Raw genomic sequence first — 16,763 nt, 5'->3', positions numbered from 1 at the left:
GTGACGGCTAATTTGGATCCTCTGTCAGATCACATTATTTTGATACTTTAAGTTTGGTTTCTGGAGGACTTTCGTTTTCTTTTTGTGATATGGTGTTACCGTGATTCGTCATTGTGCTTGATGAGTTGTTCCTCTGATCGCACATTTGAAGTAACAAAGCTTCCCCCACCCCACACTTGATTCTTTTTTTTTTTTTTTTAATATTTATTTATTTAGCCTGCACCGGGTCTTAGTTGCAGCACGCAGGACCCTCGTTGCTGCATGTGGGATCTTTTAGTTGCGGCATGCAGGCTTTTTTGCGGACTTCTTAGTTGAGGCATGCGGACTCCGAGTTGCAGCGTGCATGCAGGATCCAGCTCCCTGACCAGGGATCAAACCCAGGCCTCCTGCATTGGGAGTGCAGAGCCTTACCCACTGGACCCCGCCCCCCACCCCACTTGATTCTAAGGGTTCAACAGTTTAGTAATTTGAGGCCTTTCTTTAGTTTTCCAGTAGGTGGCACTATAACACAAGTTTTTGGTTTCCTTTACTGGAGCTGCCTCCGGTTATACATTTGAGGATCGGCAGTTTGTTCGTTGGCATCTTCTTTATTGTCATCGCTTGTGCCTCCAGGGTTGGCAAGGCACCGCCACCTGGGACACTGGGATTGCGGGCACCTCCAGCACGTCCAGGGTCTACTGAGTTGCAGGCTCTGCTACCATGGGAGTAGGGGGAGGGGAAGAAGGGAGCTGGGGTTGCAGGTCCCAGTAACGTTGGTTCCCTGTGGCTGCAGGTACCACTGCAGCCAGGAGGCAGGTGTTGTATGGCCGCCTCCCCTGCCGCTACCAGGTTCTCTGGGGTTGCAGGCTCAGCCATAGAAACAAAGTGGCAGAGATCACAGGCAGTGACTCTGCTGTTCCCTGAGTGCTGCCTCCTCTTTGTGTTCCAGTCCACCCACCTTTAGATATACAGATGTCTGCAATTCTCCAGCATCTGGTCTATTGGGCAGAGTTGAGTTATGGTTGTTTTACTGGTTGTAGACTGAAGGGGAGAGACAAAGGGAGAACTTGCACCATCATCTTGCTGACGTCACTCCTTTTCTCTGTTTTCTTTTAAAAGCTTTATAGTTTTCACTCTTACATTTAGGACTTTGATCCATTTCATGTTAATTTTTAAATATGGTATAAGATAAGGGCCCAGCTTCATTCTTTTGCATGTGAATATACAGTTTTCCCAGGACCATTTCTTGAAAAGACTGTTCTTTCCCCTTTTAATAGTCTTGTTATCCTTGTCAAAAATCAATTGACTGTATATATGTGAGGGTTTATTTGAGGGGCTCTTTACTCTATTCCGTTGGTCTATTTGTCTGTTCTAATGCCAGTACCACCTGTTTTGATTACTGTAGCTTTGTAGTAAGTTTTGAAATTAGGAAGAGTCTTCCAAATTTGTTCTTTTTCAAGATTGTTTTGACTATTCAGTGTCCTTTGAGATTCCATGAATCTTAGAATAAGTTTTTCTATTCTGCAAAAAATACTTTTGGAATTTTGATGGGAATCACAATGAATCTGTGGATTGCTTTGAGTAGTACTGTCGTCTTAACAATATTAAGTCTTCAATCCATGAACCCAGGATATCTTCCCACTTATTTGTCTTCTTTAATTTCTTTTAGCAACATTTTGTACTTTTCATCGTACATCTTATATCTCCCTGGTTAAATTTATTCCTAAGAATTTTCTTCTTTTCAATGTGTTGTAAATGTTCCATTTGTTCCTTGTTAGTGTGTAGAGATGTAACTAATTTTTGTTGATTTTGTATCCTACAACTTTGCTAAATTAGTTTATGTGCTCTGAATCTGTGTGTGTGTGTGTGTGTGTGTGTGTGTGTGTGTGTGGTCTTTTAGGGTTTTACTTGTAAGATCATATCATCTGCAAATGGAGATAACTTTATCATTTGGATTTCCAATTCCAATTTCCAATTTGGATGCTTTTATTTCCTTTTCTTGCCTAATTGTTCTGGCTAGCACTTCTAGTACACTATATTGAATAGAAGTGAAAGTGGACTTTTTTGTCTTATTCCTAATCTTAGGGAGAAAGCTTTCAACCTTTCACCATTGAGTATGATACTAGCTGTGGGGTTTTCATATATAGCCTTTATCATGTTGAAGAAGTGTTCTTCTATTCCTACTTTATTGAGTGTTTTTATCATGAAATGGTGTTCAGTTTTGTCAAATGCTTTTTCTGATTCACTTGAGATGATCATGTGGATTTTTCCCCTTCATTCTGTTATTGCAGTGTATTACATTGATTGATTTTTGTATGTTGAACCATCCTTATGTCCCACTTGGTTATCATATTAAAATGTTGCTGAATTCAGTGCCAGTATTTTGTTGAATATTTTTGCATTGATATTCATAAGGGATATTGGTCTACAGTTTTATTTTCTTCTAGTATCTTTGTCTGGCTTTGATATCAGAGTAATGCTGGCCAATAAGTGAGTAAGAAGTGATCTCTCCTCCAACTTTTTGGAAGAGTTTGAGGATTGGTGTTAATTTTTCTAATGTGTTTGGTAGAATTCACCAGAGAAGCCATCTGGTCCAGGGCTTTTCTTTGTTGAATGGTTTTTGATTACTGATTCAGTCTCCTTGCTAGTTAGAGATCTATTGAGATTTTTTTCTTTTTGTTCAGTTTCAGTAGTTTGTGTGTTTCTAGGAATTTGTCTGTTTCATCTAGGTTAGCCTTTTTTTTTTGGTATACAAATTGTTCTTAGTATTCTTTTCTAATCCTTTGTATATGTGTAAAATGTACACTAATGTCCCAACTTACATGTCTGATTTTAGTAATTTGAGTCTTTTTAATCTCTTTTTTCTCTTTTTCGTAGTCATTGTATCTAAAAGTCTGCCTATTTTGTTGATCTTTTCAAAGAACCAAGTTTGGTGGTTTTTATTTTCTCTGGTGTCTTTTTTCCTCTGTTTTATTTATCTCTGCTCTAATCTTTATTATTTTAATGCTTCTGACAAAGGCATGGAACTTTTAATTTAGTTTGCTCTTCTTTTTCTAGTTCTTTAAGTTATTGATTTGAGGTCTTTCTCCCTTTTTTGTCTCCTTTTTTTAATGTAGGCATTTATAGCTATAAATTTCCTTCTTAGCACTGCTTTCGCTGCTTCCTGTAAGTTTTGGTATGTTGTGTTTTCATTTTCATTTGTCTCTAGGTGTTTTTCTAATTTCCCTTGTGATATATTCTTTGACCTATTGGTTGGTTAAGAGTGTGTAGTTTATTTTCCACATATTTGTGAATTTTCCAGTTTTCCTTCTATTATTGATTTCTAGTTTCATTTCACTGTTATTGGAAAAGACATTTTGTATTATGACCATCTTTTACAATTAAGATTTTCTTTTTTTTTTTTTTTTTTTGGCCTAACATATGGTCTGTCCTGGAGAATGTTCAATGCGCACTTGAGAAAAATATATTCTGTTGTTGTTGGGTGGGGTTTTCTATACATGTCTGTTAGGTCCAATTGGTTTATAGTATTGTTCAAGTCCTTTATTTCCTTACTGGCCTTTTTTTTTTTGGCCATCCTGCTTGGCTTGTGGGATCTTAGTTCCCCAACCAGGGATTGAACCCAGGCCCTTGGCAGTGAGAGTGCAGAGTCCTAACCACTGGACCGCCAGGGAATTCCATCCTTATTGATCTTCTGTGTGGTTTTATTCATTATTGAAAGTGGAGTATTGATGTCTCCAACTGTTATCATAGAACTGTCTAATTTTCCCTTAAATTCTAACAATGTTTGCTTCTTATATTTTGGGACTCTGATTTTTGGTCCATATACATTTATAATTATTATATCTTGGTGAATTGACCCTTTTATCAATGTACAGTGTCCTTTGTCACTTGTAACAGTTTTGACTTAAAGTCTGTTTTTGTCTGATAATAGGCATACCTTGTTTTATTGCACGGCACTTTATTGCACTTTATAGGTACTGTATTTTTCACAAATTGAAGGTTTGTGGCAACCCTGTGTTGAACAAGTCTATTGGCACCATTTTTCTAACATTTGCTCACTTTATTTCTCTCTGTCATGTTTTGATAATTCTCACAATATTTCAAATATTTTCATTATTATTTCATTTGTTATGGTCATCAGTGATCTTTGATGTTACTATTGCAAAAAGACTTGCTCAGATGGTGGTTAGCATTTTTTAGCAATAAAGTTTTTTAATTAAGGTATGTACATTGTGTTTTTTAGATATAATGCTACTTGCGCACTTAACAGACTACAGTAAAATGTAAATGTAACTTTTATATGCACTAGGAAACCAAAAAATTCATGTGAGTACTTGAATACCCACTTCATTGTAGTAGCCTGTAGCCAAACCAGCAATATCTCCAACATATGCCTGTATTTGTATCACCAGCCCAGCTCTCTTTTGGTAACTATATGTATGGAATATCTTTCTCCATCCTTTTACTTTCAACTTAATTATGTCTCTGGATCTAAAGTGAATCTCTTATAGAATATCATATAGTTGGATCTTGGTTTTTTTAATCTTTTCTGCTAATCTCTGCCTTTTGAATGGAGAGTTTAATCCATTTACATTTAAAGTAATTACTAATAAGGAAGGACTTCTGCAATTTTGCTGTTTGATTTCTATATGTCTTAACAGTTTTGTTATCCCTTATTTCCTTCATCACAGCCTTCTTTTGTGCTTGGTTGATTTTTGTAGTGACACATTTAGATTTTCTTCTGTGCATATCCTTTAGACATCTTCCTTGTGGTTACAATGGGGATTTTGTCTTTTTCTGATTGCCTAAGTCTTTAAAGGTATCTTTACTGTTTTATGAGCATGTGGGAACTTTTTCGTATTAAAGGATGTTGTAGCTCATGTGTAGACACACTGACCCAGCTTATAGGTGGAGAAACTTTGAGAACAGATTTTAGAATTCTTCCCTTAAACCCTTGGTAATTCAAGTGAACAAATCCTCACAAGGCGAAATGGTTCACTGCTTTTGTCTCTCCTATAAAAGTACAAGTGACTTGTCAGTATTTCCTAATTATTTTGTTGATTTTGCTTATTGTAAGTGCAGATCATATTGCATTAGCTTGACAAAAAACTGCTTTTACACCATCATGTTTTTGACTTGGTTTTGAATGGCCCTTAACTTTAATCTACATTTGGGTAGGGCTGATTAGCCTGTTTAATGGGTTCCTTTCCTCACAGTCATCTCCTATATGAAGAAAACTACCATTTAAAGACTCACCCAGACTTCCTGGATACACTTGCATGTGTATGTTCCCATCACATATATTTGAAAAAATAAGTGGTATATAATATCTATTGTCCTCATGAGACAAATGTTTTAGCGTTTATGTCCTGACTGATGAGTATGGTATAATGATAAGCTATATGATTTTTGCAAATCCAAAGTTAGTAAATATTTCAGTGTAACAGTAAGATATTATCAGATATTTTTCTTGAGAAATTTGGAAATTACTAATTTTACCCTTTACTTATAATTTCAAAGTATTATATTATTATTCCTTGGATTCTATATTAAAATTGTGGTTGTATGTGACCATATACAGTCTTTACTGTAGCTGAACTCTTCTATCTTTAATTTTAAAGATCTTTTTGAATTGCCAGATGGTCAGTTGGGTTATGAAGTTAATTTTAGCCAACCAGTCTTCCTACCTGCCTTCCATTCATTTATTTAACTTTTACAATATGAAGTGTTTGCTATGAAGATACAAAAATGGATGATACAGTCCCTGTCCTAAAGGATCTTACAGTCACTTAAGTGAGGTGGCATATATGCAAATGAAGTAAATACAGGATTGACTATGACAAAGACCATTTAAGACAGAAAACAAAGTGCTTTCTTATTAAATATCAAAGTTACTTCTAGTGGGCAGCATTGTTTATGAAGCAAGTAGTCCTTGAAGGAAGGTCCTTTGGGTTTATCCTTGAGGGTAGGTAGATTTTAGAAGGTAGAAATGTTAATTGAGGTTATTATTCCAGCAGAGGTACTATAATGAAAAAGGTATAGAATCAGAGTTAATTTGGCCCACAAGAAGTAGTGGAAAGGAGAACAGAGAGAAATGAACTAGGAAAGGTAGATTAAAGCTAGAATTTGAAGACCTTTAAACTAAAGGCTTTATTTAGACAGGCATTGGGGAGTTTTGAAGCATGTTATACTACAAAATGATATAATCAGAGCTGTACTTCTATTGGGGCATGGAGGCTACTTAGGAGGTTACTTCCATGATTGAGGTGGGAAACCAGGAAGGTCTGAACCAAACAAGTGACAGTGAGGAGAAAGAAGAGTTGTGGAGACAGACTCCACAAGGATGCAAAGTGACAGTCACTTTCTGGGGCCCGACTGACTTGGAAAATGAAAACTGAATGGATAAAAGAAAGTGTTGAGTTATTTTGGGTGTAGTGAATTCCTCGAGCATTGGGAAATGTCAAGAGTTCAGCAGTGGTATTTGCCACAAGTAGACTGTGCTGTTGCTTTTTATCGATCTATAGATATAACCTCAGTTTGTTTCTAAAAATTGTTTTATTTTGAAAACTTTTCAAACTTGAAAAATAAAAAACAACCCTACAAAGGCTGTTTTACTGTTTCAAATAATTCAAATCAGCGCTTGATACAAAGATGCAGTTAGCAAGAAAGCCTTTTAGGCTTCTTACTTTTTTCCTCAGTACATTTACTCCCAACATCTGTACTACCCATGCTGCCCAGTACAGGGTCCATCAGCCACATGTAGCTGTTGAGCACTTAACAATGCAGCCAGTCTACATTGAAATGTGCTATAATTACAAAAATAGATCCCAGATTTCAAAGACTTGGTATGAAATAAAGAATGTAAAATATCTCATTAATAATGTTTTATATTGATTACATGTTAAAATGATACCATTTTGGATATTGTTTCAGGGCTCCCCAACACCATCCACATGATAGGTGATTTGCTAGGACCAACATACATTCGTCCTAACAGCTAAGATTATTACAGTGAAAGGATCAGTAAGGGAAAAAGATTGTCTGAATCTGGAGAAGTCCTTTCACAGGCTTCATTATGCTCTCTCCTTCCCAAGTGGGGCACACTGAGTATGTTCATTTCTCCAGCAACCAGAAAATGCAGTAATATGTAAAATGTTTCTGCCCAGAAAAGCCCATTTAGAGATTCAGCACCCAAGGTTTTATATTGGGGGCTGTTCACATCGGCACTGTCTGCCTTGCATATACCGAAATTCTAGATTCACAGAAGGAAAGCAAGTATTTGGCATAGATGACATTGTTAACACAAACTCTAGGCACCGTGAACCACCTTATCAGTCAGGTAATAGAGGAAAGCCAAGTTCCCAGATGCCAGCTAAGGGCCAGCCTTGCACACGGACCCTTCTAAAGGTAGCAGCCTTGGTCCTGCTGCATTAACTTTTTGCACAGATATATTAGGTTAAGTAAACTATCAGCAGAATTAATTCCACCAGTTTATTTTTAAAGACTTTTAAATATGGCTACTTGTTCACATTCTTAACTCACATTATATTTATTTTGGCAGTGGTCTAAACTTATATGTAAAATTCTTCTCTAACGTGTTTTAGCTGTTTTCTCTATAAACACTAATGATTTCTCTTTAATACAAATCTGATAAGTAAACAGGTGACAAGCCTCCTTCAAGTGATATCTTTACACTAGTCACTAAAGGTCAGACTAATTGAAGGCTGCAGTAGACTTAGCTCCATATCCTAAATGTAGCTTTTATTACCCAAGAAGAAAAAGAAAACCTCCCCTCCAAAAAAAGTGTGTGATCAAAATAAAGGATTTTGTGAATTTTTATAAAACAAAAGTCCCAGTTTAAGAATGTCCATTTGATAAGCACATTTGAGAGCTCCAAACAGTACATTTTTACATGCTTATCATTAATTCAAATTGTTAAACTCTTTTGTTCTCTAAAATGTTAATGATTTGTAATTATTATTAATCCATCCATGAAAATATTTCTGAGGAGGTTTATATAAATGGACTAATTCTGCATGAGAGATTCACTTCATTTCTACTCATTGTAGATTGCAGATGTGACTAAAATAGTATAACTTGGCTAAAATGAATGATATAGAATAGCAACCAGGATATGTTTGACTTCTTCCCAAGCACTGAATACTAATATATACCTCACTCTTTAAGAAAGGGAATGGTTTTAGGAAAGTAATTTCCAGGACTAGAACTGTGAAAGCAGCAGAAGATATTTTTGTTAGAATAAATCCATAGTGTGATTTTCAGTGACTTACTGCCCTACGGGTCCCCTGCAGACCTAATTGAAGGAGAGAACCATCTTTCACCATCATTGACACATCTCATCAGAAGTAGAGGGAAGCTAAAATCCTAACCCCCTCTTCTCTCCCACACCATGACCCATAGTGAGTAAAGGGGAAAGGAGAAAGTCCTCAGGCTTTAAGTAGAGAGTAGTTCATAACAGCAGTATTTTTGCTGTTATCTTTGTCCCTTATTTATAAAGACTTATAATTCAGCCATTTTATATAGTTTTGAATTGAAGCATGTCATTAGCAACCCATGTCAATAACTCATACATTGATTCTCATTATAAACAGCTATGCTTGTCCTTTGAAAATCCATAAAGCTTAATACATTTGTAATTTTAAATATACTTCACATTTCTACAAAACGAAATCTGACAATATCAGTGCTGCTCTCTAATTGCTTTAAATAATGTGGAGAACAGTTATAAAGAACTCTATGGGGGCTTCCCTGGTGGCGCAGTGGTTGAGAGTCCGCCTGCCGATGCAGGGGACACGGGTTCGTGCCCCTGTCCGGGAAGATCCCACATGCCGCAGAGCAGCTGGGCGCGTGAGCCATGGCCGCTGAGCCTGCGCATCCGGAGCCTGTGCTCTGCAACGGGAGAGGCCACAACAGTGAGAGGCCCGCGTACCGGAAAAAAAAAAAAAAAACTCTATGATAAAAAACTAAGGGTATTTTCCACTCACTGTTCAATCAATAAGAAACACTGCAGAAAACCTGTCTTTTTTGCCACTTTTGGAACTATGAAGAGCCATCAAAGTACTGTCATATAATGTTCTGTTGATAAACGTTAAGAGCTGATGATAGTTTCACTCAGAAAATCAGAATACCTAGAAGCCACAGTGCTGTTTATAACTTCACTCACCCTGTCTTGAAAATAGCTTCTCTTCCCTGTATCCCCATTTGTGAACTGGATAAAATAGGTAAAATAAGAATTCAGCATGTAATATGATATAGTATATAATAGAATTATGGTATGATATATAAACAAAAAACAAAACTCCAGTTTTTAGAAATGAGGAATTCAAAAATGTTATATGTTCTCTAGGACACTTGTTCTATTTTAAAGTACACACATTTGTGTAATATGATTTTGTGATATATATGACACAACAGAAGTGGGTACACTAGCTAATTTTGTACTTGAATAAAATATCACCATACGTCTTCCTTGGCTTTTCTATCCTTAATCTAACAGCTTATGTTATGTAACTAATACTTATTGTCCTTATGATGAGCTTTGAGACCATTAAGGTTTTTTTAAGAATTATATCAAATATGAAATTCAATGGCATATATTCCATATATCTTTACTGTTTAAAACATTTTTTTTGAAATTCCGAAGAGTGTTTTTTTTCCTTTTTGTCTGTGGTAATCCATTCATCCATCAACAGACATTTGGGTTGCTTTAACCTTTTGGCTCTTGTGTATAATGCTGCTATGAACAGCAAGTATCTGTTCGAGTCTCTGCCTTCAATTCTTAAGAGTATATACCTAGAAGGAGAATTGCTGGAGCTTATGGTAACCTATATGAATTTTTGAGGAACTGCTATACTATTTACCACAGCAGCTGCACCATTTTACATTTCTACCAGCAATGCACAAGGGTTCAGTGTCTCCACGTCTTTGCTAACATTTTCTTTTAACATTTTGAAAAAATGTACCAGGCTATGGCGCAGTGGTTGAGAATCCACCTGCCAGTACAGGGGACATGGGTTCGAGCCCTGGTCTGGGAAGATCCCACATGCCATGGAGCAACTAAGCCCGTGCGCCACAACTACTGAGCCTGCGCTCTATAGCCCGCAAGCCACAACTACTGAGCCCACATGCCGCAGCTACTGAAGCCTGAGCGCCTAGAGCTCGTGCTCCACAAGAGAAGCCACCAAAATGAGAAGCCCGCACACCGCAAAGAAGAGTAGCCCCCGCTCGCCACAGCTAGATAAAGCCCATGCACAGCAACAAAGACCCAACACAGCCAAAAAAAAAAATATATATATATATACCGGGCTATATACTAGTTTCATAAGAACCATGGGAAATACAGTTGACCCCTGAGTAACAGAGGTTTGAACTGTGCAAGTCCACTTATACATGGATTTTTTTCAGTAGCAAATACTACAGTACTACATGATCTATGGTTGGTTGAATCCACAGATGAGGAACTGGATATGGAGAGGCCTACTATGGGACATGAGCATCTGCACGTTTTGGTGTCTGCAGCGGGTCCTGGAACCAATCCCCCTCAGATACCAAGGGATAACCGTATATTCATATTGTCATTACACTAAAAACAGTCTTTTGGTGCCAAAACTAAGTTCAGGTTTACATGAGTCAGCAACAGAGAATATTGGCCTTTGTCTTATTGTTTGTGTAGTACAGAGTGTGTTCACAAAAAAGCCTTTGAGGTAAGATGTTGACTTTATAAGAGTAAATGTAAAATAAATCAGGATGAGTTGTAATCTGTATGCTTTCAGTTCTTAGCAACAAAGTTTCCTTTTTTCCTACAGCTCCCTGCACAGGCAGCACTTTCTTTTGCCATAGCAACATGTGCATCAATAATTCTTTAGTCTGTAATGGGGTTCAAAACTGTGCATACCCTTGGGATGAAAATCATTGTAAAGGTGAGTCTATTGGCAAAGGCCAGCCTTTTTGAGAGAGGAGTGTCCATTGCCTTTCATTAAGAAAAAATTAAAATGTCTTTTTCTACAACTGTGCTTGGCATAACTGCTTTGGCTGGAATAAACACATATAAAATAAATGTTCTCCTTAATGGATCATAGACTTCTGGGATGTGGTAAAAGTGAAGAAAAATATTTATTCTCACCAAAAGCATTTTTTTTATAGACTATGTTTTTTACCTTAAAGTTGTTCAAAAGTCAATCATGGTATTTCCTGCCCTTATTTTCTTGGTCATTTCTATTGTAAAGATACCTTATTCTCATAATAATTTAGATTGTAACCTAGAGTATTCTTATTTTTTAAATTAAATGAAAATACTATTTAATAAAAATCAACTGATGGATTCAGTCTTACAATGTAAAAACAGAATCATTATAAGGACTGCTTTTTTTATTCCATGAATTTCCTACACTATATTTCCAGTATATACTCCCTGGAAGATAAATATGGCTTGTGGTAATACTAGTTGAATGTCTACAAACTGGTTATCAAATCACTGTTTCAGTACTAAAGTTTATCTCCCTTTTATTCTCCCAAGAGTTCAATAAATATCTTACTATGGAAAGTTAATGTAATCTGATATGGGTATCTGAAGTACTTGAGAGAAAGTATTTTCAGGTAATCATTCAAAAACAGTAGACCATGATAACATACCTGAGTGGGTTAGTCAGATCATTCTCTTGCTTATGGCCATCAGTAGAAATACTATGGGTATATCAAAACTACCATAGAACAGAAAGCTAAACTTGATAGAACAAGGGTATTTTGTTTTGGTGTTTTCTGTATTCATGTATTACTTTGATCTGCAAGCTATGTATTCACGTACCTTCTGAGTAAAGAACCAAGTCCTTTTCCTTTTTCGTAGTCTGTGTAGCTGCGTTATGATTGGTTAGTTTAACCAGAAGTCGTAATGGGATTATTTTGTTTTAAAACCTAATTTTAAATTGCATTTTCTGTGTTGTATTTGAAAAAAAATACAGAAGTGTTCTGCTTTACTTAAAAATACTTTACCAATTTGTGACAGGACTCATGAACAAATTTTAAAAGCCTCATCGTTTTTCTTTCTCTTTTCTGCAGAAAAGAAAAAAGCAGGACTGTTTGAACAAATCACTAAAACTCACGGAACAATTATTGGCATTACGTCAGGGATTGTCTTGGTCCTTCTCATTATTTCTATTTTAGTACAAGTGAAACAGCCTCGAAAAAAGGTCATGGCTTGCAAAACTGCTTTTAATAAAACTGGATTCCAAGAAGTGTTTGATCCTCCTCATTATGAACTGTTTTCACTGAGAGACAAGGAGATGTCTGCGGACCTGGCCGACCTGTCGGAGGAACTGGACAGCTACCAGAAGGCGCGGTGCTCCTCCACGGCGTCGCGGTGCATCCACGACCATCACTGTGGATCGCAGGCACCCAGCATCAAACAAAGCAGGACCAACCTCAGTTCCATGGAACTTCCCTTCCGAAATGATTTTGCACAACCGCAGCCAATGAAAACATTTAATAGCACCTTCAAAAAGAGTAGCTACACTTTCAAGCAGGCACACGAGTGCCCTGAACAGGCCCTAGAAGACAGAGTAATGGAAGAGATTCCCTGTGAAATTTATGTCAGAGGGCGGGAAGATTCTGCACAAGCATCCATATCCATCGATTTTTAATCTTCTACTGAAGGTGACATTAATTATTAAGTATGTACGTATGTAGCCTACAGAGCACCCATACTGTTTTCAGCAGCCACCCCTTTTCTCCTGTCAGAGCCAGGAAGATCTTCATTTCCCATTAACCTAATGTAATGGTGAAGTTTTTATTATCTCAGGCAGTCTATATATGTTAACCCAACCTGGGAACTTATTCCATTCAGTAAAAAACAAAAAATAAGCCTCTATTGCTCAGTGTCCTACAAACAAAGCACCAGTTACATAGTAGCATTTGGAGAGATGAGGGGTGGTGTTGCGCCAGGCTCAGCTGCCTGCGGGTCTTAGCAGCAGGAAGACCGCTCCTGATTGATACAGCTCTGTCAATGTTTTGATCCCACAATAAGTTTAAAAGTAAGATTTTTCTTCACATTCCTTTTATTTTTTTCTTTTCTCTAAATTTAATTTGTTTTATAAGCCAGTAATTTTACCCTTTCAGTTTCTTATATAAGTGGTTCATGTATCACACGTATTTCAATATAGGCATTTGTTCTAGAATTTGTCAAAATATAACTAGTTACTGTGATAAGTGCCAATTAAGACACAGAGTTGTGTTTTGTCCATCTTTCTTCTTGACTAGTTTCTATACTGCTGCCTTTTAATTACTGGATCCTTAGTCTTTATTTTCTGTGATATGATTTAGCACCTTTAAGTCATATTTTGTCTTAGTTATACGAAAAAGTTTCATAATCCTGGGATGTATGCACCATTGCCAGTTATACCTAAAAACTTGACAAAGATTAAAATTTTTAGAAATGCTTTGAAATTTCCCAAGTTTTATTACATTCAGTGATAGCACATTCATTCCTGTGAGCAAAAAGTCATTTAATGCATTTGGGGGGAGGCCTATCATTATATTTATTTCCAGTGTTTCTCATTACTAGATCTGTGTTTTGTATTATTTTTATAAAAAGATTATTTCACTCCCTTTGTATTGGTTTATCTTGTAGGATATGGTAACCAAGGTTGTTTGAGAGTTAAAGGAAAATGCCTAAGAAACTGTATAAGCCTTTAGATTGCTTCTTACTTGGGACAGTACGTTTTTCTAGTTCTTACCAAGAATAACAATTTCCACTTTTTTTTAAACTGCACTTTTGACCTTATTTTTTTTTAATGGTATATAAACAATAATTTATAAACATGATATAAAAACTCATTGTGTTTTTTTAGACTTTTGATATTATTTGATACTGTACAAACTTTATTAAATCAAGATTAAAGAGCTACATGACAGATTTCTTTCAATGTTTGCGTTAGTGACTTTGTATACAAATATGCTGTGATGGAACTGTACACTATAATTTATTGTAAAGACCTTGGTAATGTGTACATAAGCATTTGTTTCCTCTTGTTATTGCATTTAGTTTATGATAAATTTTTCACTGTGTGATATTTATTGTTCTAAATCACCACACAAATCTGATATTAAAATATACATTGTTACATGATTCTTCAATCATGTTATTTATGGCACTGAGATTTTCGATCTTAAGATATATATAGAAAGGAATCCATTTATTGAATTATAACTAAAAGATAAATTCTCATTTTTGATATTTTTTGTAGTTAAATTCTCAATGAAATGAGAAATTAAAGTTTCACTGGATTTCACTGATTTTTTTAAAGTATCACATCTGTATGTTTTCTCAGATTAATGAAAACTGTGACCTTAAACATGATACATGTATAATACTCCTTCAAAATGCTTATTATATCACATTTTTTATTTTTAAAAAAGTATATACCATCCAGAAGATAGGAAAGCCTACAAATAGTATTGTCTTGATTTAAGTTTTTTTAAAGTCAGCATAATTTCCTGTTTTAAAAATATAACTTGGGAAGGTAAAAAGACTTAACGAATGTAGTGTTCAATGAACTAATGAACCAGAGCCAGATTAGGTAGCTAAATTCTTTCAGTAGCTGAAAAGGCATTTTAGTAGGTAACACACCAGACAGTATTTAGTAAATCCTTAATAAAATAATAACTGTGATCTCATTCTTAATGAAAGGAAAATTATCATATTTTCTATGTAAAATTATATCCATTAAAAAAAACTATTAAATCGTCTTTAACATCTATAGTAGAAAATAATACAATATGCTTAACTAGTCACTTGTAACTGTATTTTTTTTTTTTTTTTTTTTTAGTGGTACACGGGCCTCTCACTGTTGTGGCCCCTCCCGCTGCGGAGCGCAGGCTCCGGATGCGCAGGCCCAGCGGCCACGGCTCACGGGCCCAGCCGCTCCGCGGCATGCGGAATCCTCCCGGACCGGGGCACGAACCCGCTTCCCCTGCATCAGCAGGTGGACCCTCAACCACTGCACCACCAAGGAAGCCCCTGTATTTTTATTTTTGAAATTTGTATCTTGCTGTCTCTTAAAAGGGTATGAAGAGGCCTACAAAATACAAAGCCTTTAAAGAAGACATTTAACATTTAAAAAAGCACAGAAGTACATGATTTCAGGCAACTCAGCAAAGCTTGGACAACAAATTTGATTCTAAATTTTCTTGCTGCTAAAACAAATGAAATCTTTGTTTTTCATGGTAGAAAACTCAAACTTATCTGCAAGAGGCTAGTTTTCTCTTAAACTAAAGAAAGGAGGGTCTTCATATTGACCGACATTTCCTCATAATTTAAAGAAAATGCAAAATACAGAGAGAGGCCATAATGGTAAATCTTAACCCAGTGAAGACACATCATCTCAGTGTAGGCTAGGAACTAAAGAACCAGACGATCAATAGCTAAGCTAGCCTGAGACTGGCTTATTATTTTATGCTATTTTGAATTTTATTTTATTTTTTTATACAGCAGGTTCTTATCAGTTATCTATTTTATGCACATCAGTGTATACATGTCAATCCCAATTTCCCAGTTCATCACACCACACCACCACCCCCTCCACTTTCCCACTTTGGTGTCCATATGTTAGTTCTCTACACCTGTGAGACTGGCTTATTATTATTCATTGAACTATAGGTGGGTATTAGATCTCATTTATTTCTTAGTTAAACATTTGGCAGTATATGATATGAAGAGAAGAGAATGAAACTAATAAATTTTAGGCATTATTTCCAGAATACTGCTAATTGCTGTATATATAGTCTTTCATCTTTGAGGTAATGAGAAAACTTTGCAAATTGTTTACTAATGTGAAAGCCATAAATTTTAGTAATTTAAGAAGAAATTTAGCCATCTTGTGGAAGTTATTACACCCTTCACAGAGAATATAATACCCAGTGTTAAACATAGAACAAAAAAGGCAAATCTGGAGGAGAGAATATCTTCAATTCAGAAGCAGCATTAGGTGCACTTGTACAGCACTGTCATTTGTGACACCATTGATCCCAAATTTAACACAAGGTATTAATCCTCAAGTGCCCTCAAATTTCAGGAAACCTACTAATCCCAACATCTGAAGTGTGTAGGAATAAAGTATGATGTACCTTTTGTGAGGGGAGATGTTCACCCCAAAGGTTTAACAAAAAGCAAAGGATTTTCCACATTTCAAATCACAAAAGAGATCAAAAACACTCCTTTTATTTTGACTTGTTAATAGCTTGTGTCAGTGTCTTTGTCACTTTTCATATGATTATTAGGCATTAAAAGAACCTCCTAAATGCCTGAACATTTTTATAGTTCTGCTATTGTCTGGTGAGGACGCTTCCTTGTTTCAGGAGTGTGTCAACTGATGAACAGGATAGGAAAAGCCTAGTTGTGACTACAGGAATAATTCTCAATCAGAGAAGAGTATGCTCTCTTACAAAATGGTGTCTGCTGTATTGTTCATGATCAGAAGGAACCTTGAGATTTTGGTTTTTTTGAAGATACAAGAAAGATTATCTGCTCCAACTTTATTAATGAGAAGACTGAAGCACAGAGAAGAGAATGGAGTGCCCACATCTCAGAGCTAGTCCAGCGCCCTTTCCTTGCTTTCTGCTCTCTCCCTGCTTTAGCTGGCTATATGTTTTAAAAGCCACTCTAAACAGCAGCCCAGATGTTTCATGTAAGGCTGTCAGTTATTCTGATTTAAAATGTAATTTATTCTACAACAATTTCTTTCAAAGCATTATATTTTACTTTTTTTTTTCCT

The 16,763-nt window shown here is 36.1% G+C and overlaps 1 protein-coding gene across 1 annotated transcript in view; it reads left to right on the top strand.

Moving 5' to 3' along the window:
* The window catches only part of NETO2 (neuropilin and tolloid like 2), a 69,614-nt gene extending 55,649 nt beyond the window's left edge, over positions 1-13,965 (top strand). Inside the window, exons 8-9 of the mRNA XM_027092224.1 lie at positions 10,806-10,919; positions 12,055-13,965. Coding sequence (XP_026948025.1) covers positions 10,806-10,919; positions 12,055-12,635 — 695 coding nt within the window. The 3' untranslated portion in view covers positions 12,636-13,965. The remainder of the gene's footprint in view (positions 1-10,805; positions 10,920-12,054) is intronic.
* Positions 13,966-16,763: the final 2,798 nt, after the last annotated feature.

The sequence above is a fragment of the Aethalodelphis obliquidens genome, unplaced genomic scaffold (genome assembly GCF_003676395.1).
Source record: "Aethalodelphis obliquidens isolate GAN/ISIS:26980383/991018 unplaced genomic scaffold, ASM367639v1 scaffold75, whole genome shotgun sequence".
NCBI classification, from domain to species: domain Eukaryota; kingdom Metazoa; phylum Chordata; class Mammalia; order Artiodactyla; family Delphinidae; genus Aethalodelphis; species Aethalodelphis obliquidens.
This window is presented reverse-complemented; position numbering and strand designations above follow the sequence as displayed.